Here is a 26,128-nt window from a genome sequence, read left to right on the forward strand (position 1 = left end):
ATTGAATATCTTCTGGATACCTTAGGTACCCGCATACATGCGATGCCAACTTCCGTCATAAAGGGGTACACGCGTTTTCAAGACCTCATGTAACATGACTTAACACAGATACTCGTTTTCAATCTACACACTCTATCTAGAAAATACCATAGCTGCAGCTATTACTGAAACTACTCAAGCTTTATCACGGTACGAGAAAGGGGTAGAGATAGGTACAGGTGATAAGTTCAGAAAGGCTACCTAGCCGTAAGACATCCAAGCACCAAACCCCCTTAGTCCTAAGTATAACTCTGAGTAGCAGTGCGCTTGGTAGAACTTAATATAGATATTCAAACTAATATTCGCGTTCGTATTCCTCAGGTTGCGCCCCGAGGGGTTGAGTATTAAGTGCCCAGCTAAAGTCAGTTCTCTCTTTTCTTTTTTCTTCGTCTTTTTAGTCGTGATAACTTTGCTTTCCTCGGAAATATCAAAACCCGGTTCATTTACTTAGATGACTCCACTCATCATACGGTTTAGAGGACTGCTGTCTCCTCCAGCCATAGTTTGGGGATCTAGGCTCACTTATCACCTCTAATCCTACCGGACTTGTTGTTTCATGTTCCGGTTCCTCTGATCGCTCTAGCATAAGTGGCTTTGCAGCTGGGAGGCTCCAAGACTGTTCTTGCTCAGAGGAAGAGTCAGGTGTGCTGACTTCTTTTTCTAGTTTGCCTTTTGAGTACCTGCCTGTTAGCGTTGCTTCAACCTTGAGGTAAACAAGAAACGAAAGGGCCACTATTCAGCTAACTCACCACCGCCTATGCGCATATGATATTTGTTTAGTCGCTGTAGTTCCGTCATACCACTGCTCAGGACGTTCATCTTATCCGTAAGGAATTTTCGTTTGTCTACCGTTTCCCAACTCTCGGCAGCAATCGTGCTTACGGTATCATCGCTGAGATCATATACCACTTCTGGGGTAAATAACTTAGGCAGCTTCGAAATAAGACAGGCCTCAATAGCTAGCTTGCTGAAGTCATCTATAATTTGCTTCAGTGCCACCTATTATACAGTATAAGCTTGTGGCTACAAGGGAAGTAGGGGTAACTTACTTTATAATATGCCTCCACCCAGTCGATCGCATCCGAACTCGACACAGTCTCCATGTCTTTTTCGGTATACTTAACAGCTGCCTCCAAGCACCCATCAAGATTTCCACGTAACATACTTGGTGTCTCTTTCAGGCCACGCATGACATTGTTCCGATAGCGGCTGATGCGAATTTTCTGGACGTTTTCTGTCAAATAATGGTTGTATGTAATTGGGTGGCCATCCTCATGAGGTCGCAGGATCTCGGCCACCTTGCTGCCAAGCTCGCGGTTGAGCCGACCCAAGCCATCACTAATCAATTCACCCCAGAGCTTTGCCTTGGTATCCTCATCCACAATATAGGCCAATGCTTCATTGACAATAGACTCAACAGCTTCGGATATCTTGCTGGAGAAACTTTCCAACCAGCTTCTCCAGGGCTTGCACTGTTCACGGAACAATTCGCCGATTATCAAAGGGTTATATGTGCCCGGAAGCTCACATCCCCGAGTTCTTTTCATCAGGTCTTTCACTTCTAGTACGTAATCGTCTCTTGAGATCTCCGTAGGGTTGTTTTCTGAGGCTTTCTCAACAATCTTCCTTGCATGTCCATCAATTTCCATCGTATGAGCAAAATCAGTCAAAGTGTTCTGCACGACAGCACGGAGCCTTTTACGGTATCCGATCTCTTCCCGAGCGTTTCCAAAGAACTTATCCTGATAAAATCCATCTTTTGCTTCGGTGATAAGATTCGAGAATTGGTGACTAGCCTTGAGCAAGTACTTGCGTTGTTCAGCGCGCGTGCTCCGAGCTTCGCCAAGCTTTTCAAGCTGGCTTGTGCATTCATCTAGTCCTCTCTGAATCTCTTCCAGAACTTCTGGTAGCTGTTCCAGTATTTGTTCCTTTAAAACCTCGCTCAACCGAGTACGTAGGCTTGCGGAACCTTTCTGAGATCGTGGTAGTCCAGCCCAGACGCCTTGGTCGAAAAACTCCGCCTCTGCTTGGTCCCGCTCCTTATTAGTGACGTCTCTACTTTTGAAATCACGATTTCTCATAACGTGCCATCCAAGCCGGAACTTGACGTCCCTATTCTGTACTAAGTCGAAATAGTCACGCTCACTTGCTGAGCCGACGTCGAGTGTGTCCGGCTTTGTGATGAGCCCCAAAGTCCTTTCACCACGGATATCTATCTCGCGTGCATGCTGAGTGACTTCCTGCAAAGCAAAATTGCTCTGAGCTGAAACCACGGCCAGTATAATACTCCGTGGATTCTTCATGTACGATAGCACTAGCGATTGTACGATCGCAGCATCCTCAGCCGATTGCTCCTTATTACCGGCACGAAAAAGTCCCGGGAGGTCGACAATTGTCAAGTGAGGCTGAGTTGGACCGGATAGTTCGATGCGAAGGACGTCCTTGCAGAAGGTTCTACCTTGATCAAAACCAACTCCCATAACTTCTTTAGCCTTATCTACCAAGGCTCCAATGTTGAAGCTGTCAGGGATCTCGGAGTATTGGAACTTCTCAAGACGTGCCTTTTCTTCAGCCGAGCGATCGATGCCAGGAGAAATAGATACGCGACACTTCTCTTCGATGTGTTCGTTGGTATGTCGTAAGATCAATTCCGTCGCGAAGCGTGTACAGAGGCTATCCTTAGTCGGAAAAGTCATGCCCGAAATTGCCTGCAAAACAGAACTTTTACCCGATGACTGATCGCCGCAGACGACGATCTGTGGAAGATTAACATATCGGTTGATCCCCTTCGACCTCAATTTATCGATAATATCCATCAACGTCTTATGATCCTTGGATTGAAGCGGCATAGCCGCTCCTTGGGCCGCCATATTAAAAAATTCCGATATCAAATGAAGGATTGAAGCGCTTCTGTTCACATACTCGTTATTTAGTGTACCCAAGGTTCTAATTTAAAGATGGGAGCTTGGAGCTTGGAGCTCGATATCAAGGGGAATACCGATACGTACCTATTGACTGATCATCCCCCCTCTCTCAAGAGGTAGCCTGACTTGATTTATTGATGCAGGCTGCCGTGGCGTTGGTATGCAAAGTTGGGTACCTAGGTACTTATGCACGCTTCCAACATGTAATATGTAAGTAATGGTAGCCTGCATTTGGCCTCCGTGTCAGATCGACCGAAAATCTATTACTGTGAAAAGGAACTAAATTCTTTCCAACAAACACTCGAGATGTATCTGAATATCTAGATACCACGTGACTGAGGTTCATGTAGATGTACATATGGGATCAACTGACTTGTCACATCTAGATGTTAATAATGTGGCTTACAGCAAGTACAGCAATACATCTGTTGGCGATCAAGCCCTGTCACCTTCAGACAGATATACGAGTAGGTACATTTCATACCGCAGAGCTACCGTTGAATTACCATAAAATTAATCACCTATATCTTCTCTTTAAAAGCATGGAACTGTTCCGGGAACGCTGGCTGGGGTTTGGAACCGTAAGGTATCATCCTCACCATATGCCGTCTCTCTCCATCCGCAAAGTCAGGTACCGCGCTATGCGCTGCAGTCCTTTGATCCCAAACCACAACTGTTCCCCTTTCCCATTTGACCCTACAGCTAAAATCGAGACTTTTGATATGATCGTGGAGGAACTTCAGGAGGTTATCCGACTCCTCCGGTAAGAACCCCTCGATCTTGCGAGCGATTGTCGGATTTACGAATAACGAGGGTTTGCCCGTGACAGGATGTTTAATAACCAAGGGATGTGTCGTGTTAACAGCTTCCTTCAAGGCACGCTCCGTCCCGACACGAGCAACTTCTCCGACCGAAGCCGACGTGTGATAGAGACTTAATCCTCCGAGGATCTGTCTAAAGGCAGGTGATAATGCCTCGTATGCTGCCGTTAGAGATGTGAAGGCCGTGTCGCCCCCACCAGATTTGGGAATCTCAAGAACCCAGAAAAAGGTTGTTGATGGCACATTTGGCGTGAATGTCTGATCGACATGCCATAAGTCGTACGCCGTGTGAGGACCGAGGAGTGTTCTAAGATTACCGCTGCGATCGCATTAGTATAGCCATCCTGCATCTGTCTAGGGTTTGCACACTTACGCAGTTTCATCCGCATACACCACATGGAATTCTGGACTTGTTCCCGCAGGATAACCCATCGTAGGATGCTTATGCAAGGGTCCGTAATACTTCACAATGTTTCGTTGTCTCTCGAACCCAATGTCCGCAAAGTCCTGGTCCCTCTACATTTTAATGTTAGTAGTATTTTCGTCGACATCGCTGATTAGAGCCTCACAAAAACCAAGACCCCTCTCTCGGCTGCCAGCAAAGCAACTTCATCTAGCCCTGCCGGAGAAATCTGGCTGAGCTGAACGCCGGTGATCTCTGTCCCTACCCTCGGTGTGATGTTTGCTATCTTCGCGCCTACTTTAAATATGGCCGGTTTTAGGGGGTCCGCGCGGCTACCCGGTTCATCCGCCTCAAATTGAGGGACATCCAAGGCAGGCATATACCCATCTGGTCTGGTTGGAAGGTAAGCCGGATACAGAGGCTCAGATGACATGTTGGTAACTCATTCCTAACTGCGCATGTCGTTTAAAGTCGAAGATTACTGACGCGCCGGTCACCGAAGATATTTAGAAGTTTCAGGGTCCGTACCGGAGTCCTAGCTTTCTACGAACATGCCACCCTCGCCGTTTACCAGCCGAGTTTCCCTAAAGAACCAACCTCGGTCTTTGCATTCCCGACGTGGTACAGTAGATCTAGATCCCGGTGGGTCATCAATCGGACCCGAGGCGGATCAGATAGGTTAGCCTTCCATTACGACATCGGCGTAGTAGATGACGGCATGTCAGCTTGGCCTAGAGAGATGTCAAATACCGACCGTGCGGTTCCAATAACTACGATACACTCTTACTTGAAGCTAGATAAATAAGATATTCATATTATATACGATACTAGTATCAAATAGGCCGACTCTCAATGCTATGATTATAGCTTGAATGTCATCATAAGCCGGCCCATGATAAGTACAGGGCTTTTGCTAAACAAGTTCGTATTGATAATGAACAGCTTTATAATTACCTAGCATGTTGCCGATGCCGTACCTAGGTAGACATCTCTCAAGACTTCGTCCTCTTGGGAGTATTAATGTCCCCCAACAACGAATGACGGATAGTTCTCCCCTTTCATCCAATTCCAACACCCCCGGATGACCGAAGCCATGGCATTAACTCCGTCAGATGTATATACGGGCAAACCCAGCCCTGAAAGTCAGGCCGATGTGCTACATACTGCATCACCAACATGGCTCGGAAAGATACACCCTTTTTTCAAGGACTCAGAGCATGTCATAGTTTTCAAACTTGATATCCTCCTCTTAACTTGGGCTTTCGTCGCTGGTTTAATGAAAGATATGGACCAGTCAGCAACGACGCAAGCTTACGTCTCAGGCATGAAAGAATCGCTTTCGCTCTACGGAAACGAGCTAGTCGAGTTCACCACTTATTTCTCCATCGGCTACGCGCTATTTATCGTTCCAGCTCAGATGATACAGACCCGAGTTCGCCCCTCAATATTTCTACCAATCTGCGAAATCATTTGGGGTGCACTCACTTTGGCGACATATAAGACGCCTAATGCGAAAACTATATTTGGGTTGAGGTTCTTCCTGGGTGTTTTTGAGTCGACGTCTTGGCCCGGCCTCGTCAGTCTAATCTTCAACTGGTACACACCAAAAGAGCTTGGCAAGCGACTGGCCATATTTGGTGTCAGTGGTGTGGCTGGTAATATGTTTTTGGGCATTCTACAAGCCGCGCTCTATAAAAACCTAAATGGGGTGAATGGTCTCGAGGGCTGGCAATGGCTGTTCATCGTCTCCGGCGTTATGACGATGGTGTGGGGAGCCATAGGATTTCTCGTTATCCCCGACTCTCCTAAGATCACTCGAGCTCTCTACTTAAACTCTTCTGAGCGGGATCTGGCGCGTACAAGGCTCTCTAAACACGGAATGACAACTTCAGAGCTAATCCCATTCGATCTCCTCGTTCGAAAGCTCCGCTCATTACTAAAGAGCCCCCTTACGTACTTGTTCCTCGCAGCCTACCTTCAATTCGCCTGGTCGCAACGCGCCAACTCGTACTTCCTCCTATATCTCAAAGGTGTCACAGACGCGACTGGAGAACCATTATATTCGACCTATACCGTGAACCTCATTCCTCTCGGTGGCTACGCTATCTCAATCGTCTGCAACATCGCACTAAACGCACTAAGCGATTGGAAAGGCTGGAGGTGGCAAGTCTCATGCGGCGCCGCTGCTTTACAGCTAGTAGCAACCTCTGTCCTGGCCGGATGGCCTAACTCGCATGCTACAATCATGGCCTTCTACTTTCTCACTTTTGCTACGGCTGCTTGGGGTTACGCACTCATCGCGTGGCTCGCTGAGATACTGCGGAAGGAACCTGAGGCGCGATCTATCATCGTGGCCATCGCCATTACACTGGTATATGTCGGCCACGCCACGATCCCGCTACGCGCGTGGCGAGTGTCCGACTCTCCTACGTATCCAATTGGCTTTCCATTAGCCGCAGCGTTTTGCGTAGGGAGTATAGTATTTATGCTAGGGATGCGATTTTATGTCCATAAATATCCAAACCTATTAGAATGGGGGCTGGACTGGAGGGAAAGGCAAGATGGCGCTGTCGAGGAGGCATCCGATTCAGACCATGCGAATGGAAAACAAATTACGAAGCAAACAACACGGGAGATTTGAATATAAATTTATTGATAAATTGAGGAATAATATAACAGTATCGATTACAGAAGCTTATAAACGGCCTGTAGAGTTTATATTATGCTTAGAGTTAACTTTACTTGATTATGTAACAAAGAAACACTCATATATGTTCAGCTCAGAGGACAATATGTGTGCTAAGACGCGTAGTTGATACCCCTTTACCTATTCAACCCGGCCGCAGTAGAGGCCGCAAGTTTCCCTGAATGAAGAATTTTAAATCCACCATTGCGTTATTAAGAAAATATTACACTGATAACACCACCTTCCCTATAGCCAATCGGAGTCCTTCAAAGGCCATCAACGGGCGTACCCCTTCCGGAATGGATAAGATAGTTTCCTTCCACGGCATGAGGCACAACTAACGCCACAAGCCACCGATGGTCGTCGAACCCGAAGAATCTAACTCTATCTTAGTAGAGGAATTTAGGAATTCACCTTTCACGATATTTGATATATGTGAGTGATAGGCGTACGAGGACGGCCCCCATCTGCGCGGTCCTATAGTATGACCAGCCTTAAAGTCTTAGCTATAGTAGTATGGTGATACGACTTAAAGGATAGTGGCCCTGTTGTTATTCAGGTTAGATAGATTAGCACGTCATTCCGTTTCACTCGCTCGATTAGGACAACCTATGATGACCTTTCGTATTCGGTTAGGAGGTATGTAGTCTATGTTTTTTAAGTATGCCTATCAGGTTGCTTGGGATACATATTAAGCCCATCTATTCTGTATAAGACCTATGTGCTGCGGCCGACTCAACCTCTTCCGCTTAGATATTTCTCACAGCTTCTACTTTTCGGAATCGATATCTACATCCGAATAAACCTAATCGAATTATGGTAGAGGTACCTTTCTCTTCTTTAACGCCTGCGAAGCAGGAGGAACTTCTGAACGAGCCTGCAAAACAGCCTCCGGACGGAATACAGTCCAACTTGACGAATCCACAAAACTTCAATAATGGCGGCTTCGTATTGACGTCGTTTTGTTTGGCTATTGCAACGGCATTCGTATTTATGCGTCTTTACGCGAAAGTCTTCCTCATCGGGCGGGTACGAATCGAAGACTGTATTATAGCCTCCTGCTAATCCGTCCTTAGATCTCCTTGCTGACATAGTCTAGATTTAATAATAGCCGGATACGTACGTTATTACTTTACAGTTGATGTTGCCTCGTTCGACGGGTTGACAGTATCAAAAGAGCATCTTTGTAGGCATAGCCTATTGTATCTACAGATTAATCATCAATGTCGGGTTTCGTATTCACCAATGGGACGTTCGTCTTAGCAGTATGAGCGAGCATCTATACGTAAGTTTCCAGCAAGGCCTTCTAGACTAGCCGGCGTTGCTAAAGTAAACTAGGTCATGCATCTCTGTATCAACCTTTATTCCGCTCACTTACTGGTCACGAAAACGGCCATCCTCCTGGAATGGATTCATATATTTGTCCCGGATGGGCGTCGCAGTTCCTTCTTTTGGGCCTGTTGCTGCCTTATTTGGGCCAACATCATTTTCTACAGCGTGGTGATTATAGTAGCTAATCTTGTGTGCATTCCCATCCAAAAAATCTGGGATAAGACGGTTGATGGAGAATGCAATAGCGATGCAAACTTTCTTAATATTCTCTCCGCCTCGCTCAATTTAGCCTTCGATATTTTTATCCTAGTCCTCCCACAGCCCGTTATTTGGAAACTACACATGCCGAAAACGAAGAAAATTGGCGTGTCGGTTGTTTTTGCTATTGGCATCTTGTAAGATGAATCATTTTCTTTTGTAACCTCTGTCGTGTGAAATACTGAGCTTAGAACAGAGCTACTATTGCTTCTTGCTTCCGGGTTGCAGATTCTCTACAGTACCGCTCGGGAGATTTAACCTACGTCGCTTCTGATCTAGTAATATGGTCATTAGTTGAGATGACATGTTCATTCTTGGTCTTCTGTGTGCCTATTATTCCTAGAATGTGGAATGGCTCCTGCACCCGAGACCCAACAGTGATGAGAATGTGGTGCAATAGATCTATACTCCGGACTCATCCCCTACATCATCTTCTACGGAGGCGTATTAACGGAGCCTGGAGCAGATGCCGGGATTATTGGAAGATTAATAAGATTCTCTCATTCTCCAGAGATGGCAATTACGAAGAGAACACGGATCTAGGGTGGCCGCTGGACCAATTTCGAGGGATTATATGCACTAGAGAAATCATAAGTACGGTTGAGGATGCCTCGAGCTTTAATATAGAGACCGATGGACGGAGTGAATCTTGCCCATGGACTGAACCGGTTTAGAAAACCGAATTTAGGTACTTCACCAACCTTTAATGCCACATTCAATAAATGAGCTAAAAATAATAAAATCAGACTGAAGTGCCAACAATGCTTTGTGAAATTGTGTATTGCTTTGTAAGTTGGTTCAAAAGGCGCTTAGTCACTCAATAAACCTGTTTGAGTTCTAATCAGCTAGTGCGCTAAATTTAGCGTACAGTGTCTTTTTTTGATTGGTCGCCTAGGAAAGAATTCTGCCGCCTGGAACTGATTGTACGATTTAGACACCGCCTAAGAAAGTCCATAAATATCTGGCGCCTCTCTCCACTTCTGATGCCTTTCTTTTCCTTTCTTCTTCATACTTACCTTGGAAGAAGAATCCTCGCTCAAGAATAAGGATTCTTAAGAGGGGAGACCTGCATTGCACAGCGCGGAGTCGATCCTCTTCTATTATCCCTCGTGGATCGTAGTTTCCGCAATTTTTGCTTTTCCAATCATTTTCATTGTGATCGGTGCCTTGAGCACTGCCATGAGGAAGATGCTACGTTTTGAAAGTAGACGATTAATTGTATGAGCATTGGAGCCGATGGATTAGAAGCATGATTGGAACTACCTACATTAGATACCGTGGCTGTGCTTAGGGAACGCGTTCTATCATTTCGTAATGAAAGTTCATGCAAAGGATTGTGAAGGCCTCCTAATGACACAAAGATAGGCCGACTCGTACATCAGGTAGATTTCCATAGGTGACGCGTTTCCCTAGGCAGAAATGCGCTCTGAAGATTTTCTATTAAATTGCCATCACGTAACTGCGGTTGGAAAGGCGCGTAATTTGATGGCAAAGAGGACTCATCTCCGCGGTAAACGTCTCGTACGAAGGCAAAAATTCGCAGGCAGCAAAGATAAGAAACTGGAAGTTGTAAACTAAAGAAAAGGAACTTTAGTTACGTAAGTTGTAGACACTTTATACGCATATATGTGTATAAATGAATATATCAAAGTATCACGTCTTGTGATTGGCCTATCTCTAAAGCAGTAAAGATTCAACGTTGCAGTTGCTCTAACTACGTACTTTTCAACTTGGTAGCTTTTTCCCTGTTAGCTTCAGGCGCGCAAACTTCAGCCTCATAAACATAAACATTTCCGAATCTATGACCGAAAACTTTAATTATACTTCTCCGCCTCACCCATTTTCAGCTCAGATTAAGTGGCCAGCCAGCCATCGACTTACGTCTTACCTACATACCTACCTAGGTACCTACCTATCCATTTCGACATGGGTTACGACGAGTCTCCCCTAGGCGAGCGAAGAGCCTCGCGAAGTGATGGCGATGGCGACGGTGATTACGAACGCGACAGGCGGAGCCGAACTAGCCACCGTAGCGATTCCCACCGACGCGAAGCCCGAAGAAGAGATAGGTCTCGTGATAGATCTAGAAATACAAGACGCCACCGACGTTCTAGGTCTCCCGATGATGCGCCTCGCCGTAGATCGACTTCTCCGGACCGTGACCGCGGTAGAGGAGGCGAACGTAGGCGACGAAGGTCACGCGATTACGATAGGCATAATGAAAGCTCACACCGCACTCGGGCGCGGGACAACGATTACAATCACCGAGACAGAGGTGCCAAACAAATAGTGAAGCGAAGCGGTCCATTACCTTCCCAGGCTGATTCTTTTGCTGTTACGCAAGGCGAGGAACCACCAAAACCGAAGGAGAAACCCAACTTTGGGAACACAGGCGCATTGGCCGCTGCTTCAAACTCCATCATCCAGTCAGACGGTTCCAAGATAGTACTCAAGTACCATGAACCGCCCGAAGCCCGCAAGGCCTCTCCGAAGGACCAGTGGAGATTATTCGTCTTCAAGGGTGAAGATATCGTCGATACAATCCCTCTTGGAGGTCGTAGCTGCTGGTTAGTTGGTAGGGAGTTGGCTGTTGTGGACCTACCTGCCGAGCACCCGAGTATTAGCAAGCAGCATGCCGTCATACAGTTCCGCTACATCGAAAAGCGCAACGAGTACGGAGACAAGGTTGGAAAAGTAAAGCCGTACTTAATCGACTTGGAGAGTGCCAATGGAACTATGCTCAACGGAAAAAAGGTACCCGAAAGCAGATATCTTGAACTCAGAGAGAAGGATATGATCCAGTTCGGTCAGAGCACACGGGAGTATGTTCTAATGCTTGCTCCGAAGGACTAAACTCTTATGAATTTAAACAAAGAACACAGCCTCGCGTGTCAGTTCAGTGTGGCATATCGTTGTTACGCTACACTGTGTGACTGTTGCCCAAGTCCCTCGACTGGGGCGCACGATGATGTAGGCAGTCGCAGAATCGCAGAATCTTCCTCGAACAGCCGCGCTTAGAAATCAGGCAATGAACATCTAGTAGATTATCGCTTTGACCATATCTTCGCCTTGGAGGAAATGCTCCAGTGGATTTCTGTAACCATCCGGAGTCGCCTTGACTTTCTCGGGGAAGATCAGGCAGGCTATCGTCGGTATGAGTTAGTGAGGCAGTACCCCTTTATTGACGTTACACACCAAATCCGCCCCTGTCAAAGGTGTTCACTTTCATCACTCGTTAGCCGAGTTTACGAGATGGTTGTTTAAGTTGAAAATTTTTTGAACAATCACGGGACGGTCTCAATATGCGGGTGACGGGCCTAGAATAGCATATTGTGAGGTATAGAAGTGATATTTCATAGTGATACCTCACTTCGAAAAGTATCATGTCTCGGAATTCAGGGACCAACAGCTTATGCCGAAGAATCGGCTGTGTCGCCAACTGGTAAAGCATGAGGGTGCCTGGCAGGTGGGACCGTGACGAAGTAATGATGGTGGTGATGGTCGATTGGCCCTGTTCTAGCCGCCGCCTTGCCCAACATAGACTCTCTAGTCCCTTACATGATAGCTGGTAGAATTACAACCGCATACGAGCACCAGTGGAACTAACCATGTTCCACAGGATGGAGAATAGCCATAATAAAGAATCCAGCGGAGCGATCCCCATGGAGCGGCCAGACCGCCAGATAATACAACCTCATGATACTCCCCATGTGAAACTCGTCGTATTACATGTGAAAGAAAAAAATAAATAGAACTTCAACCAAAAAAAAAAAACTCCCCATATTGGGAGCCCACCAGTCGCGTAATTAATTTCGTGATCGCGATCTAGTGCCCAGGCACACCGGAATAGGTACCTACCTCTACTTACTGAAGGGCGACTCAGGGGACGTAAGGCAAGTTGCCGTCTGCCACTCATGCAGCTTACCGTATGTATTTTGAACTAAATGCCTTTTCTTGTGCAAGTAAACTGTTCGGGCGAGTGATGGAACCCCGAGACAACCCTGCGGGATTCATAATCAATTTTTGTTTCCAGATACAACATTCGAATTCCGAATGTAGAGACGGTGCCCTTCTGAAATATCTATATTTGGTACAAACAGTAAGTTAATAAATAGCCAAGTTCGGTAGTTGACTAATACTAATACTCCGAGTTTAAATATTTGATTTAATATGCGGATGAGAGTTTAGAGTTAAACTAGTAGGACTAAAGACCAGTTGAGGAAAAGTGCTAACGATCCCTCTGTGAGGTAATTCACTAACCTAAGCTTATTAGTGCGAATAGTTTAGGTAGGTTAGGTATGTATGTCTATAATAAAGTTTAAGCTTTAGTTAGAGGGCCGTACTGGTGGGACATTTGCACGATTATCGGTTCTCGATGGTTGTACAAGTATTTTAATAGGAAACATCAGATAGGAGGAACCGTTATTCAAACAAAGTTGGATCCTTCTACCAACATGACTGTGACGAAGGCGATTTATCCATCCAATCAACAGTTTCACCGGCCGATGTCTCGGATCTCGTTGACTCGGCCAACGATAAATACGATCTAATTGACGTCAACTGCTTAACATCAGATTTGATAGGGCTTCCAATGTTGTTTGCATATGCGTGTACCTAGGTACCTAATTTTTTACATGAGTCTTCCCCGTCCTGCTGTTACAGCCTATACCTAAACATTCCACTTAAGCAGGTACGCATTACTCTATTCTTATACAAACATGGAAGTGCCGAATTGCGACGCCTTCTTAGTGCATATTCCCCCCCATTGCCCCCCTGCCGGTGGCTTCCCCCCCAGATCACGACCCCTGCTTACCTCTATGCGGCCCACCCGTCTCACTGCATATTCTAGTTTAATATAGCGTTTATAGGTACTTACCTTTAAAAGGCAACTCGTCGCAACTTCGATCAAGGATAAGTTAACTAGCAGAACCAGGTACATACCTATGTAGCCTGGTAGCTCCTGTTAAAAGTATGGGTGGTGTGGGGAAATAGTAGAGTATGACTAAACTAAATATTGCTGAGCCTCAGGCTGAGGACACCCATAAACTTTCCCATAGACACCCAGACACCGAACAGCTGACGAATCTAGAAACAAGGCCCCGTGATGCTACATCCTGCTACCTCCTGCTACGTCTTTTTTTCCTCCCTTCAACTTTGTACACCCTCTATTTCCTAGTGTCTCTCTACGATGTGACCTGTTCAACCAACTTTCAAATTCCGCCTCGACCGAAACTTAGCACTGTTCAATCATCCGACCTTCTCAACTTTCTCAACTTCAGAGCAGGGCAACGTCGTGTTAATAGCACATGGAATAGCACATGGAGAGAAACTGGACCGTATGGGGATTGTCTTGTAGCCACTGGTCAGGCTGTCCCGAACTATACTTGCCCGTCTGCCTCTTTTCCTATGACTCTTTGAAGTATACCGTATATATATCCCCTGGCTCTAATGATTTCTTGTATTCCGTGCTCAGTACTGTCATTATTGACGACTGATGTCATGCGCGATGTTGATCGCAGTGAAATCTGACCCTCCTTTATAAGTAGAGAAGCACGTCTTCCAGTTACGGATCTTACACATACACCCACTCATCACGAAAAAGGTAATAATATTGGCTTGAGTCCTCATCTTGCCTGCAAGCAAGCATGGTATGTTTAAACCATTTCCTCTCTTTTTAATCCTTTCGCTTGAAATGTATCTGAGCGCATCTGGGGTTTGGTATATCGTCCCAACCGCTCTTCGTAGACCTGCCCTGCCACCCTTCGCTCCAGAGTCCTATTATGGTAATCGCCCGTGTTTGGCGATGCTTCCTAATACGACTTCTAGGAGTACACCAAATCCTCAGGACTCGGAAGGCTTCGTTTCTGTCTACAATTATGAGCGGTTTGCTAATCCCGGATTCCCAACAGGGCTCGATCAATAAACAAATCTCGCGTTACGAGACGACGGCGGTTTACACCCACCCCGACGCTAAGGTCGATATTGTTCTCGTCCACGGCCTGAACGGTGATCCGCACAAGACTTGGACGGCTAAGAATGATGTCTTCTGGCCTACCGACCTGCTGCCGACTTCCCTGAGGGATGCCCGCGCGAATATCCTCGTGTACGGATATAATGCTGATGTATACTCGAAGAAGCATGGGTCAAACCCAAGCGATAACTTCATTTACATGCATGCGCAAACTCTAGTAACGTCGCTCACACACTATCGAAAGGATGAGCAATCATCTCATAATCCCATCATCTGGGTGTGTCATAGCTTAGGCGGAATCTTGGTGAAGCGCGCGCTCCTATATTCGAATGACTTAAGATCTTCGCAGCACGAAGACTACAGATCGATATATGTATCTACGTATGGTCTCATCTTCCTCGGTACACCGCATACAGGCTCAGATTTAGCGGCATGGGGTACGATGTTACAGGCAATGTCGGACGCCGTAGTCCCAAGGACCTTCTTCCAATCGGAGTCGGTTCTTCTCAGAACGCTGAAGAGGGACAATGAAACTCTACAAAACATCAATATTCATTTTCTCGATATCTATCAACGATTTAAGATTCTCATGGCACACGAGAATCATAAGTCAGATCTAAAGGGAACTAGGATGCTAATAGTTGACGCTCATTCCGCTAGTCCTCAGCTTCCGGGCGTAACGTATTACGCCATCGAGGCAACTCACTCCGGAATGTGCAAGTTTGAGAGCAGAAATGCACCGGGCTATAGAACTATAGCTACGGCCCTTAGAGATTGGGTGGCCGATGCGCCGGACGTCATCACCACGCGGTGGAGAGTGGAGGAGGACGAGAAGTTGGCAAGGGCCAAACATGAAATAGAAGAGAGAATGAAGCCATGGGTATGCTACCCCCCGATACCAAACACTAATCACAATGGGATCATGCCTAACCTCGACTAGCTTGACTCGCAGCGTTTTCAGCAGGCTGGCCAAGGATCCAGTAGGTTACCAGCACTACCCTTTTTAGAAAATAGCTCAGACCGGTATCATGATCGGTATTTGGGGAGCTCATTGTTTGAAGATGTTCAGCTTCCTTTCGAGATTGAGGAGGTTGATGATCATTATTTACGAGAAAGCGTTAGACACCGAAGATCGAGAAGCCGTAGCTGATTGTTATTTTTTCCTGTAGTTCCGCAGCAGCATAATGAGACATTACCTTCAACCCCAGACCCTTCGAAGATCGATCATCACCCTAGACCGCTTATTACCGGCCCAGTGACACCCAATCAGCCATCGGAAGAAGATTATTTCCCTTCTCAACAGTCTAAATCTGATGATAACCCTCCTCAAGAGCCCCTGTTCGTCAAGCCGACAGTCTTTCGTCCTAACACTCATTTTAAGGGCCGGACTAAAGAATTGAGATTACTCCATAAGATGCTAATGGATCGCAAGAGAAGATCAGTCGGAACTTCGTCCGTCCTAATTCAAAGTATGCCTGGCGGTGGTAAGACCCATTTAGCACGACAGTATGTTTTCCAACATAGATACGACTACCCCGGTGGCATCTTTTGGATCAGGGCAAAATCCCTAGAGGAACTGGACTACGGTTTCTGGGACATAGCAAAGACGGTGGGATTGAACGAGGTGAGGCTTCTAGACAGGAGTGGACTCGATGATACCCGCAAGATGGTCAAGGCCGTTCACACGTGGTTGAGCGTCAATGACAACTGGCTACTTATCTTAGATGGCATCCACTTTGACCTCGTAGGCCTTCAGCATTACATTCCCTTCACAAGAAATACCGGTATAATCTACACATCAACAGAGCGAACAACGGGCGAAGACTACCAATTCGATAATCCTCAAGTCATTGCGCTGGACGCACTGACGAAGCAAGAAGCCCAGGAGCTGCTCTTCGAGGAGATGGGCAAGAGGCAGCCATATACGCAAGATGACTTAAGACGTGCCGAGGAGCTGGTTGAACTAATGGACCGTTTACCTCTCATGATCCATGTCGCAGCACTGCAGCTAAAGGCTACCAGAGAGCCGCTTGCGAAGTATCTAAGGTCGTTCCGAAGTCGCCCGAAGGTCGGTAATCTCCTTGCGTACCGGGCGGTCCGCGAGCAGCTCGAGCACAGAGGCGCTACCGCTGCGCTAAACTTGATGGCTCTACTATCTTTCTTCGGCACGCATATTCCTGTCGAGATGATAGTACTAGGTATGCAGTTATGATTTCCCCAGGTCAAGGTGATCCTTACTAACTATCATTCCAGGCGCAAAGGCGCTGGACAAGAGAACCCCGGTTAAAACCGCAGATCCCGAAACGAGGAGGTCTTCATTGAATAATACATTCAAGATACTTATTGCATTCGCTCTTGTTGAAAGAAATGAGAGCACTGAAGCCTCGTCAGCTAGCTCGCATAGTACCCGCAGTGTCGATATGGGCCAGGACAGTCTCGACATACTAAGAGTTCACGGAATTGTTCAGGCATTTTTCATCGATGCTCTTGCAGAAGAGAAACAAGCGCCGTTTTGGTTGGAACGAGCAATATGTATCTTCTGTAAAGCATTCGACGTGAGCGACCGTCGGGCCACTGACGACCCCCAGACAGGAGTGCCTGAAGACTTCCGAAGGTTTCGCATCCACGGCGAGCGATTACTAGCACACATCGGCCGGTTTGAGAAAAGACATCCCGATCTCACGCAGTGCCGGGAACTTGTCGAATCACGCTTAAGCACCATCGATAAGCGAATCGATGAACTCACTAAACGGGTCACAGACGCTTCTAGTCAGGGTTCCGAGCCAATAGTCGTCTCCGTATTTGAGCGGACTAACAGCTTATCTGAGGAAGACTCGTTGACGCCTCCAAGCAACAATAGCGTCGTCGAGCCTTACATCTTATACGACGAGAACTCGCCGTTGTCGCCATTAGAATCTCCAGCGATCTACAGCGCCACCGACTATAACCCTTATCATTGGCATGTCACTTACCCACACGGCGTGCTATACGATGATGTAGACCATTCAAGGACAGTAACGCCACAGCCAGCGCCAACGGAAGTTTTTGAGTCGATGTCTATGCCGGACGATGATGAAGTCACACGTAAGGTCTTTGGTCCCCATCATCGAACTATCAAAAGGCACGCTGAGCGACGTTATCGTGACCACGCTGGTTCTTGGAGAGCCGCCTCTCAGATACTAAGTGATCCACGTGTCAGTATCAGCCGTGAGACAGCGAAAGGCATCATCAACGCAACAACAATTCAGCAAACGTCTAGACCACGCTCCTCTACAGATAGCATGTCGTCGGACGCCACCAAGGCGCAATTAACTCTCGATCGCATTAATAGGGGATCGCCTTCACCGCAACGGAGAAGCACTGAAGACAACATTGAATCTGTTAGTGGCATGACTTCGGTCGTACGTCCAAGGCTGATAGCTGGAAAGCCATCATACGCCGATCCTAAAGCCGAGGCCGCAGTCGATGATGGTTATTCTGTGTCCGTAACGTTCTCAAGTCCGGCTCCGTCGCCAAATAATGCTGCCACGTCGATCCTCAAACGCAGAGAAAATGATCGCTCAGTATCGCTCGACGGACTCGCTCCGGTCAAAATCTCCAGTCCTTTAGCCGCAACTCCACTTACTATCACATCTCCGCCAGCACCAAGCCATCTGGTCGCACAGACAACTTCGTTACTAGAAGGTGATAAGATGACCCGCGCGCCGAAACCATCTTCACGACCACCCTCGAGGCCTCCCTCCACGTCGCCTTCGCACTCTCCCTCATTGCAAGCCTCAAGGCCATCTTCGGTGGTTTTATCAAGGTCTGCACGATCCAGTCTGTCCCATCCTACGGGCCCCTTTCCCCCGCCACCGATTCCAATCGAAGTCAACTCAAGCAGCAGCCTACGCTCTCCACCTGCTCCTAATTTTCGTCAATGGGACTCTTCTACTCGACTCCCCCAACGTTCTATCGTTGAAGATGATGAGTATCCACACTTATCTCAGTCATTCCCTTCAATCCGAACTCCTCCAAACCTGCCATATCCTCATACGGTGCACAATCCACCCGAAGGTCTCCCCGCATCGGAGCATCCACCACCATGGGTAGCGTCGGCCATGTCCCCCAATTTGCACCCTCAAGGCTATTCTAGTCAACCTATGTCGCGCAATACGAGCCACCAGTCGAGCCACAGCCACGGCTCGAGTAATTCTCTAAATCATACTACTTCTCCATTAGCACATAGCTCATCGCTGGAATCTCAAGTGATGCAGAGACCTCGCTCACGCCGCCCAAGCGTAGTAGAGACAGAGCCCAGCCCGCGACTAGACGGGCTCGAGCTCGAACCCGTGATTACTAGCTACTCACTCTACAGCGAATCGGCTCGCGGGCGTAAGCGCACCGCGTCGGGAGGATTATCTCATTCCTCGAATTCTTCGAGTTTGCTTTCCCGATTTAAGCCGAAGAGAAGGGGAAGTGAGAGCCGTCGCCATAGGTCGGCAAGTGGCCGACTAAGTAGTTTAACTAAGATCTCCAGGATCAGTCTAAGTCCAGACCTAGAATCACCTAAGGATGCTGAGCCAATGTCGCGGTCTGGCTCGGGTGGGATCCGGCTGGCGGATGGTAGGGTTGTAGAGTTCGGGTCACCACCACTGGGGGGAGAGGCGTCGTCTACCCCCATAACAAACAGCGCTAGGGCTAAGGCCGGTAATGGCAACGATAATAGCCCTTCCATATCTTCGAGCCCTTCCCGAACATTATCCAGGTTCAGCCCTCATAAGCTAAGCAGAAGAGGCAGGAAGGGAAACTTGAAGGAAACAGCCACTGCTTCCGATGTTGGGCTAGGGATTCTGCAACAGCAAAGACAATCGCCGTGATTTTCGAGAGCTACCAGCTCTGTATATACCGTATCAAGCTGGGAGCGAGGGATATTGCTTACGTTCGCTAACCACCGGAATTTAGACTGTACATACACATATATTTGCATAAGCATGGGGACGTCGTGCATATTTGGCTTGGAAAAAAGAAACCAAAAAAAACAACAACGTCGAATCAAACTGCATATCTAGGGTTTTCTTATATAGCATTATAGTAGGCGAGCATTGGGAGAGTTGGAGGTGGTAGAAAGACTGATACCAGAATGGAACTTTTTGGAGAATAGCTGTTAGCTTCCTAGACATCGGGAGGTGTGTACGGTATACGCTGTTGTATTAGGTAGCTGAGTATTGAGCATGGGGAAAATATACGGTGTCCCATATAGAATACGAACGAGTCGTGCAGATGGCGGGGGGAAGTTGTGAGATTGGTCGTCGTAATGCAAGATGATACCGGTTGGTGAGTGTGATATGACGATATAAACGTTGTCCTATTCGCGTATTGAAGTTGACATGTCAACCCCTGAATTTTCAGATTCCTAAACGTAAGAAGATCAGTCTATAACTTCTAATCTAATTGATATGCAGGTTGTTTCAGTACGTAAGTGGACAATCCGCTTTAGGAGTAAAAGTGAAAGTGAAGTTGTAGGGAAATAGAACTAAACCATAAACCCGGTCACCACCATAAGTTGCCAGCGTCCAATACGTATGCAAGCACATAGTGGAATAAGCCCCTTACTAGCAAAGAGCTTATGAAGGCATCTAGGAGGATACTCGCACACACATTGATTTCAATAGCCACAAGGGCAGTTTAGTTCGCGCAAGATTACCTTTAGCAGGTAGCAGTACGGTGAAAGCAACTAGAGCACTGACCCCCAGAAGTCCACGTAAGTAAAACTCACTACTAACTCCCTACTAATTCACATTAAATTAGGGACTTAACCCCATCTCACGAAAAAGATAGGTTACCTAAACAGCCGCTTTCAGTAGCATACAGTCGCGTAGGCCATCACTTAATGGCAAACTACCTAACATAGCCTAGGTACCTATATAGCAGCAATACTCGGAACAATCATAAGGTTTTCAAGAGAAATCCCCAATCATCCCATCCCACTTGGGACAATAGCCCAAGTATAAAAATATAATATAAAATGTACCGACGATCCCGTCTCCCACCCCCATCTCAGCCCCCCGTTTTCGCGAATCGCGTAGAACAGATAGCAGGGCCGTCTAAGGGCGGGAGGGCAAACGGTCAATTCGCATAGAAATCCGAACCAACCCGAGCCCCCTCCCAAATATTCCCTCCTGGAACCGTCGGCGCGCGTCATGTGTAAAAAAAGATAATGACGCTTGGGACACTGGAGCAGAGTGTCCCGTTCAATGTACCGCATGGATTACAGAGCTTCAAGGAAGGTTCTCGCCTTGTGCTCCACCTTGCCGCGCGGAAAATAAAAAGGGGTTTAATTGATGCGAATAAAACATGCGGGGAACTGTCAAGTCAAAACTATTGACAATGTAATGTAGAATAAAGAACAAAGAAAGAAAAGATGCTAGAGACGAGGGACTTTCGAAATCTGGATCACGTTTAGCAAGCTCCTCATAGATAAAAAATCATGACAGAACAGGGTCCTGGAGTAATGTTCCCGATTTACTACCTTCCATGATAAATGTCATTCCTAAACTCCCGGGCGTCAGCGGGGGGTATCGTACATCATATCTAAACTCAACCCGCTTTCGGTAATACCAGTGTAGGATCCATTAGTCGTCGATATGAAATGTTTGGACTTATGAGTCAAAGATAACCTTCTTACGGCCTCGACCTCGTCCGTTATCAAGAGCATCCAATTCGCGGTCGATCTCCATTATATCCAGCATTTCCACCTCGACATCTCTTTCGTCTTCTAGTTCCTGTTGCTCGACGTCGGCCGCAGCATTCAAGCTGTCCGCGAAGGCGAATCCACCTCTCGGCCTTGTTGGCAATTGTAAAGACCGGTGCTCCGTTTGGGCTTGCGCGGTAGTATCGTTCGAAGGCGATTCACCAAATAAGCCCTCCATCCCAAGTTTCGAGAGCTTCCTTTTAGGACCAACAGAAAGGTTGTAAGCAACACTACCCGGCTGTTGTGGTCGAGGATAGACAACGATGGCGCTGTTCTCCTTTACGCGATCGCTTGGTCTCTTCCGGCGACCGATGACTCCGCCAATCTTAGTGCCGACAACCGTCTCGCTCTCCCTAACAATCACAAGTCTTCCCTCGCCACATACTAATAATTCGACAGGCAAGCCTTCGTTTCCAGATAGGCTTGCGCCACCGTTCTCAACAAAGCGGACGATGGCACCAACACCGGTGCAACGTTCGCCCATTAATCCAACGCTCAAATCGTTTAATCGTACCATACGGGTTGGCTGCGCTCCACTAAAGAGGTTGACGCCACCACCGGCACCCTTGCGAATTTGTGCATCCCAGAATTTAAGAACACCTGGTATGACGAAAATATGTTCAGCACCTCCGATCCATAAGGCAACGCTCTCATCAGCCGTCGTAGTTGTACTAGCTGGTAGCGGCGTCACCACGATGCCTCCCCTAACTGGTGCAAAACGTTCAGGTCCATGTGAATTTGTGAGAGCATCGCGTCTAGAGTGAGGAGTCATAGGCACAAACTCAGAACTGGCGCTCGAGCCTCGTTGGGAGGCAGGGTTTCGTAGAGGGCTTGTACCTTCGAGATATCCAGAGATGTTGAATTCCGTTAATGCGTCCCCGCGGATACCAGATCCAGGCTTGCCAAATAGTGCAGGTCCTTGAGGGGAAACACCATCGATATCCCAAATGCCCCATTGACCATCCGCAAGGAGAACGAGAACAGCACGACCATGGGCAATCCACGAAGCCGCAAGTATCGGTTTCCGCGATGAAGAGGGTCGGGCAAAAGGGGGATAGAACGAAATAAGCCAAGAGCCTTGCGAAGGGAATGGTCCCTCGGATAGATCGTCAGGGGGCATCGAGGCAAGTGCATAGTCGTATATCCTAACGGCTTCAGGTGACGCATTACATAGAAGTTGGGTCGAGTGAGTAGGGTTAAAGGAGATAGAAGTAAGGGGTTTGGGTAGGAATTCGGTTTGGAACGGCTCGATCCGTCGACCTGTTTTTGATGAATCCTCTAGGGGTACGTCCCATAGTCGTAGGGCGCCAGAAGCTTCAGGGGAATGAGCGGCTACTACGACGCGAGGTAGCGCACTAGACTCTGAGCGCGATCGTTCGCTCGACTTGCTACGTTCTGATACGGTCTTTGGTCTGATGAGCGTCATCGCTAAGGAATCACTGCCTTTTATTTGACCGGCTAGCAGCGTCATAGTCTCACCCCATTTGCCATTGCCAGCCTTTCCAGCTAGAAGGGTCTCTTGTAGTTCGGCTCGGGCTTTGCTTAGGGGGGATGGCGGAACAAGGGGCAAGGTAATGAGGAAGACCTCACGAGTCGCACACGAGGCAGCGAATACCATCCTATCCTTCAAGATATCTGTACCTCCCCATGCAGCATCTTCTGCCGTGCAGGGTGTTAAAGGCAATGCCGCAAGATGAAAGACGGCAGTACCGAATTCAAGGTCGAGGGTTTGAATAATTTCAGGATATGATGCGTCTTCGTCGAGCGATTCTTCGAACTGCGGCGCGTCAACGAACGATCCTCCCTTCCCAGCGGGCGCAGTATCTTCATCATCAGAATCGATGATCATGACGGCATCAGCAGTAGGTTTGCCATTCTGCTTAGTTGCAGGGCTACGCTCAGCTTCTGTAGACACGTCAGGTTTAAATCGCCGTCCTCCACGCCATACTATTGTGATTCCACTCTCATGACCGTATATTAAGATAGTCGCGCCCTGGGGCGAGAGAACAGGGTATGTCTGGACAGCATGGATACGACGAGTAAGGGTATACCTAAGAAGCCGAAGTTAGACGGAGAGAGGGATGTGGACCGTATTGGGGAAATGTACGTATACTGAGTGTTCTGCGCAGTCCGGCGGACACGAGGTACTGTAATCGGAGCCATGATGATGGCGAGCAGGGCTTTAGATGTAGCTATTTCCAAAGAGTTCAAGGTTGTTGAGAGGTAGGACAACAGGGAACTGGATAATTCAGCAGGCCCAGGTTCATACCCACCTAGAAATTCATCATGTCATAAGGGATCTTCGATTAAGCATAAGATGTGATGCAAAATTAAGGTATGTAGACAAGCAGATGTTGTCAGGACGATTGCGGTTGTTGGAATTGAAATCGCGATTTGGATGATTGACTAACGCGACGAAGCTACGGATAGCTCAGAAAACTCGGGGCCACGTGACTTTTAGCCATATGAGGTGCTAACTATTTCAAGCTAGTCCCAATAGATGTACCCAGGTACCTACCAACAAGCAGCATTACATCACACCTATACTCTTACGTACATGGAACTTGGAACTTGGAAACCTCTCATAAACAAAGGCATTAACCTAGGTATTTAGGGAGACATAGATGAACCTCCATGTCGGGCCTAGTAAAAAATAAGAAAACTCACTACATAAACTAGAAGATATAGAATGAATGAATGAGTCCATATACATATACAAATTCGAATTAAATTTCAAAGCACATCTTCTAAATGCAAAAATCCACAATCCATCCGTACGTCATTACCATAAGTATAGCTATACTACCTGTTATAGGTAATACCAAACAACTGCCAAACGGTTAAAGCATCCCCGTCACAATATACCCCGACCCGCCATTCGGCCGACGAGCAACCCCTCCCAGATATTCATTCGCCCGGTTTCAGAGTCGACGATCCCTACCGTCATTCGCGCTTGGCCGAGTTGATCGTCACTACCAGCTGGCTGCCTCACGAACATGCCCAGTAGATAGATCACCAGAGGCACATCTGACCTGAACTGGTGATAGCAATACGCGTGACTGGCTAAGCCTGGGGTACTTGGCGTTTAAAAATTGACATTGACCATTAACCCCGGATTCGACGCAATGTTACCAATAACATAGCATTTCACGAAATATTATAGTAGAGGATCTCGATAAACGTCATTAGAAAAAGTCATTAGAAAAACTTACAAAGTAACATGTACAAACAGAACTACAATACACGTATATACCAAAGTCCACGAGCAAATGCCTAATCATTTGGACTATCTGAATAATATACAGCAAAGTCCTCTCAATGATCACTAATGCCTAATCCTCTATCAGAACTCTTCGCGCACAAGGCGGTGACATCCGCTCAAAAATCCTCTAGGCCAACGCTAGACCTCCGGCTTCATTTTTTTATTAACTATCTCGCGTAGCACAGCACCCAAAACGCATATCGCCCCATGACGAATGCTGCACATCTTTCCTCTGGGCCCGGGCCCTAATAGATCTCGCGAGAAATTCCGAAGTTGATGTCGAACTGCAAATTGTGACCCGGCCAGTCAACAACGTGCAAAAGAAAAAGGAGAGGATGGCGTAGGAAATTTTCGTCGGTAGTAGCAAGGCCGGGAGTATCGCCCTATGTTGCGACCACCCAATATGTTATTCCTTACACCTTAATACAAATAACGCCAGGGATCGTCTAGTCTGATCGATCATCCAATGACGAATGGCCACCATGAAACGCCGTTGATGCCGATGTGAATAAAAAGTGTTACAAGCGGAAGTCGTTCATCGTGATATCTGCGATGGGTTTTCAAGCATTGGTAACCTGCAAAATTAATCAGCCCACGTTACTACTTCCAAGCTTACGAAAACTCATACCCTTAGAATTCTTCGCGAGTAATCTTGATTGTCAGCGATGCTGCCGTCACTCATTCGTCGGTTCATAACAGGATCGAGACGAGAGTCGGTCATCGAAAGACCGCCGCTGCTACTGGGAGGCTTTCCGCCACCACTAATGAATGCGTTGACAGCAGCATTCCGTCGGTGTTCTTCTTCAATTTCGGCATTTCTCTTTCGGCGCAACCAGAAGAAAGCAGCACCACCAAAAGCAGTTATCGCAACAACGCCAACCACAACACCAGCTGCAATACCGGCGACATTGGTTCCGGATCCCTTCTCGGGTTCACTGGACGCTGTCACAGTCTCGGTGGGATCTATGACACAAATTAGCACAGGCTCATAATCCGATGAGGAATGATGGATAGACACATACCAGAAGTGCTGGCTGGAGTGTTTGAAGAGGTTGTACTAGTCTTGGATGCACTCGAGGTAGAAGAACTGGCGGCCGGTGCCTCACCAACTGATACCCTCTCTCCGGTATTGTAAACCGTATAAGTGTCAAGACCACCGCCTATTGACAAGTTAGCATCATAGGTACTTAACAACACAATATCATTAAACATTACATACATGCTTGCGTGCCGAATCCGGGACACGGTTCGGTGCATTCACTATCATCAACTAAGTCGGCTTTGTTAGGATATTTGTCACCGCAGTAACAGTCTTTCGCATTAGTAGCAGCCACGAGATTAGTTTTGTTGCGACATAGGGTTGTACATGCACCCTGCGAGTTGAAGTCGATTGTCTGCTCAAGCACCAGAACTCCCAAAGATTTATAGCATCCGTGGACGGTATCTGTCCCCGGTACCGGGTCTGTTGCTGGTTGTTCCAAGTTCGCCGCATCGGCAAGGGGACTTAGGGCCAGGATGACCGCAACGGCAAATTGACGAAGTGACATGTCGAAAATTATTAATGTCGATGTTAAGTAGCCAAAATCTTAATTCTCTCAACCCGATCAACGACTGGAGAGGACGGGAATCTAATGTAGGTTGGATTCAATCTCCTCTAGGGAGGGGGGAGCCGATAATGTCCTTATCGTGTTTCGTACTG

At 47.3% G+C, this 26,128-nt stretch overlaps 8 protein-coding genes across 8 annotated transcripts; 4 read left to right on the plus strand and 4 right to left on the minus strand.

Moving 5' to 3' along the window:
* Nucleotides 1–341: 341 nt before the first annotated feature.
* Nucleotides 342–2,958, minus strand: F5Y00DRAFT_269471 (P-loop containing nucleoside triphosphate hydrolase protein). Its single transcript, XM_048012453.1, has 3 exons — nt 1,089–2,958; nt 789–1,038; nt 342–708 (listed from the first exon to the last, which is right to left on the minus strand). The coding sequence occupies exons 1-3, from the start codon at nt 2,907–2,909 to the stop codon at nt 479–481; spliced, it is 2,301 nt and encodes a 766-aa protein (XP_047865397.1). The 5' UTR covers nt 2,910–2,958; the 3' UTR covers nt 342–478.
* A 307-nt stretch (nt 2,959–3,265) lies between these two features.
* F5Y00DRAFT_67077 (taurine catabolism dioxygenase) lies at nt 3,266–4,763 on the minus strand. The gene is made up of 3 exons (XM_048013992.1): nt 4,354–4,763; nt 4,158–4,300; nt 3,266–4,103 (listed from the first exon to the last, which is right to left on the minus strand). Exons 1-3 carry the CDS (start codon nt 4,618–4,620, stop codon nt 3,485–3,487), a joined length of 1,029 nt encoding a protein of 342 aa, XP_047865398.1. The 5' UTR covers nt 4,621–4,763; the 3' UTR covers nt 3,266–3,484.
* A 264-nt stretch (nt 4,764–5,027) lies between these two features.
* Nucleotides 5,028–6,881, plus strand: F5Y00DRAFT_235753 (major facilitator superfamily domain-containing protein). The gene has a single exon (XM_048007615.1). It carries the CDS (start codon nt 5,269–5,271, stop codon nt 6,826–6,828), a length of 1,560 nt encoding a protein of 519 aa, XP_047865399.1. The 5' UTR covers nt 5,028–5,268; the 3' UTR covers nt 6,829–6,881.
* A 291-nt stretch (nt 6,882–7,172) lies between these two features.
* Nucleotides 7,173–9,137, plus strand: F5Y00DRAFT_252878 (uncharacterized protein; the record flags this gene model as incomplete). Its single annotated transcript, XM_048009977.1, has 6 exons — nt 7,173–7,184; nt 7,699–7,918; nt 7,950–7,966; nt 8,051–8,158; nt 8,212–8,600; nt 8,660–9,137. 6 exons carry the CDS (start codon nt 7,173–7,175, stop codon nt 9,135–9,137), a joined length of 1,224 nt encoding a protein of 407 aa, XP_047865400.1.
* Nucleotides 9,138–10,186: 1,049 nt separating this feature from the next.
* On the plus strand, nt 10,187–11,507 carry F5Y00DRAFT_67086 (SMAD/FHA domain-containing protein). Its single transcript, XM_048013993.1, has one exon. The coding sequence runs from the start codon at nt 10,390–10,392 to the stop codon at nt 11,314–11,316; it is 927 nt and encodes a 308-aa protein (XP_047865401.1). The 5' UTR covers nt 10,187–10,389; the 3' UTR covers nt 11,317–11,507.
* A 1,896-nt stretch (nt 11,508–13,403) lies between these two features.
* Nucleotides 13,404–19,334, plus strand: F5Y00DRAFT_67101 (uncharacterized protein). Its single transcript, XM_048013994.1, has 6 exons — nt 13,404–13,825; nt 14,010–14,111; nt 14,373–15,314; nt 15,375–15,414; nt 15,604–16,632; nt 16,688–19,334. Exons 2-6 carry the CDS (start codon nt 14,109–14,111, stop codon nt 19,291–19,293), a joined length of 4,620 nt encoding a protein of 1,539 aa, XP_047865402.1. The 5' UTR covers nt 13,404–13,825; nt 14,010–14,108; the 3' UTR covers nt 19,294–19,334.
* Nucleotides 19,335–20,878: 1,544 nt separating this feature from the next.
* F5Y00DRAFT_67144 (uncharacterized protein) lies at nt 20,879–23,546 on the minus strand. Its single transcript, XM_048013995.1, has 2 exons — nt 23,275–23,546; nt 20,879–23,218 (listed from the first exon to the last, which is right to left on the minus strand). The coding sequence occupies exons 1-2, from the start codon at nt 23,328–23,330 to the stop codon at nt 21,076–21,078; spliced, it is 2,199 nt and encodes a 732-aa protein (XP_047865403.1). The 5' UTR covers nt 23,331–23,546; the 3' UTR covers nt 20,879–21,075.
* Nucleotides 23,547–24,989: 1,443 nt separating this feature from the next.
* Nucleotides 24,990–25,976, minus strand: F5Y00DRAFT_261607 (uncharacterized protein; the record flags this gene model as incomplete). The annotated part of the gene is made up of 4 exons (XM_048011230.1): nt 24,990–25,004; nt 25,058–25,392; nt 25,452–25,589; nt 25,649–25,976. 4 exons carry the CDS (start codon nt 25,974–25,976, stop codon nt 24,990–24,992), a joined length of 816 nt encoding a protein of 271 aa, XP_047865404.1.
* Nucleotides 25,977–26,128: the final 152 nt, after the last annotated feature.

Source organism: Daldinia vernicosa, assembly GCF_022497035.1.
Source record: "Daldinia vernicosa strain CBS 139.73 unplaced genomic scaffold F5Y00scaffold_20, whole genome shotgun sequence".
NCBI classification, from domain to species: Eukaryota; Fungi; Ascomycota; class Sordariomycetes; order Xylariales; family Hypoxylaceae; genus Daldinia; species Daldinia vernicosa.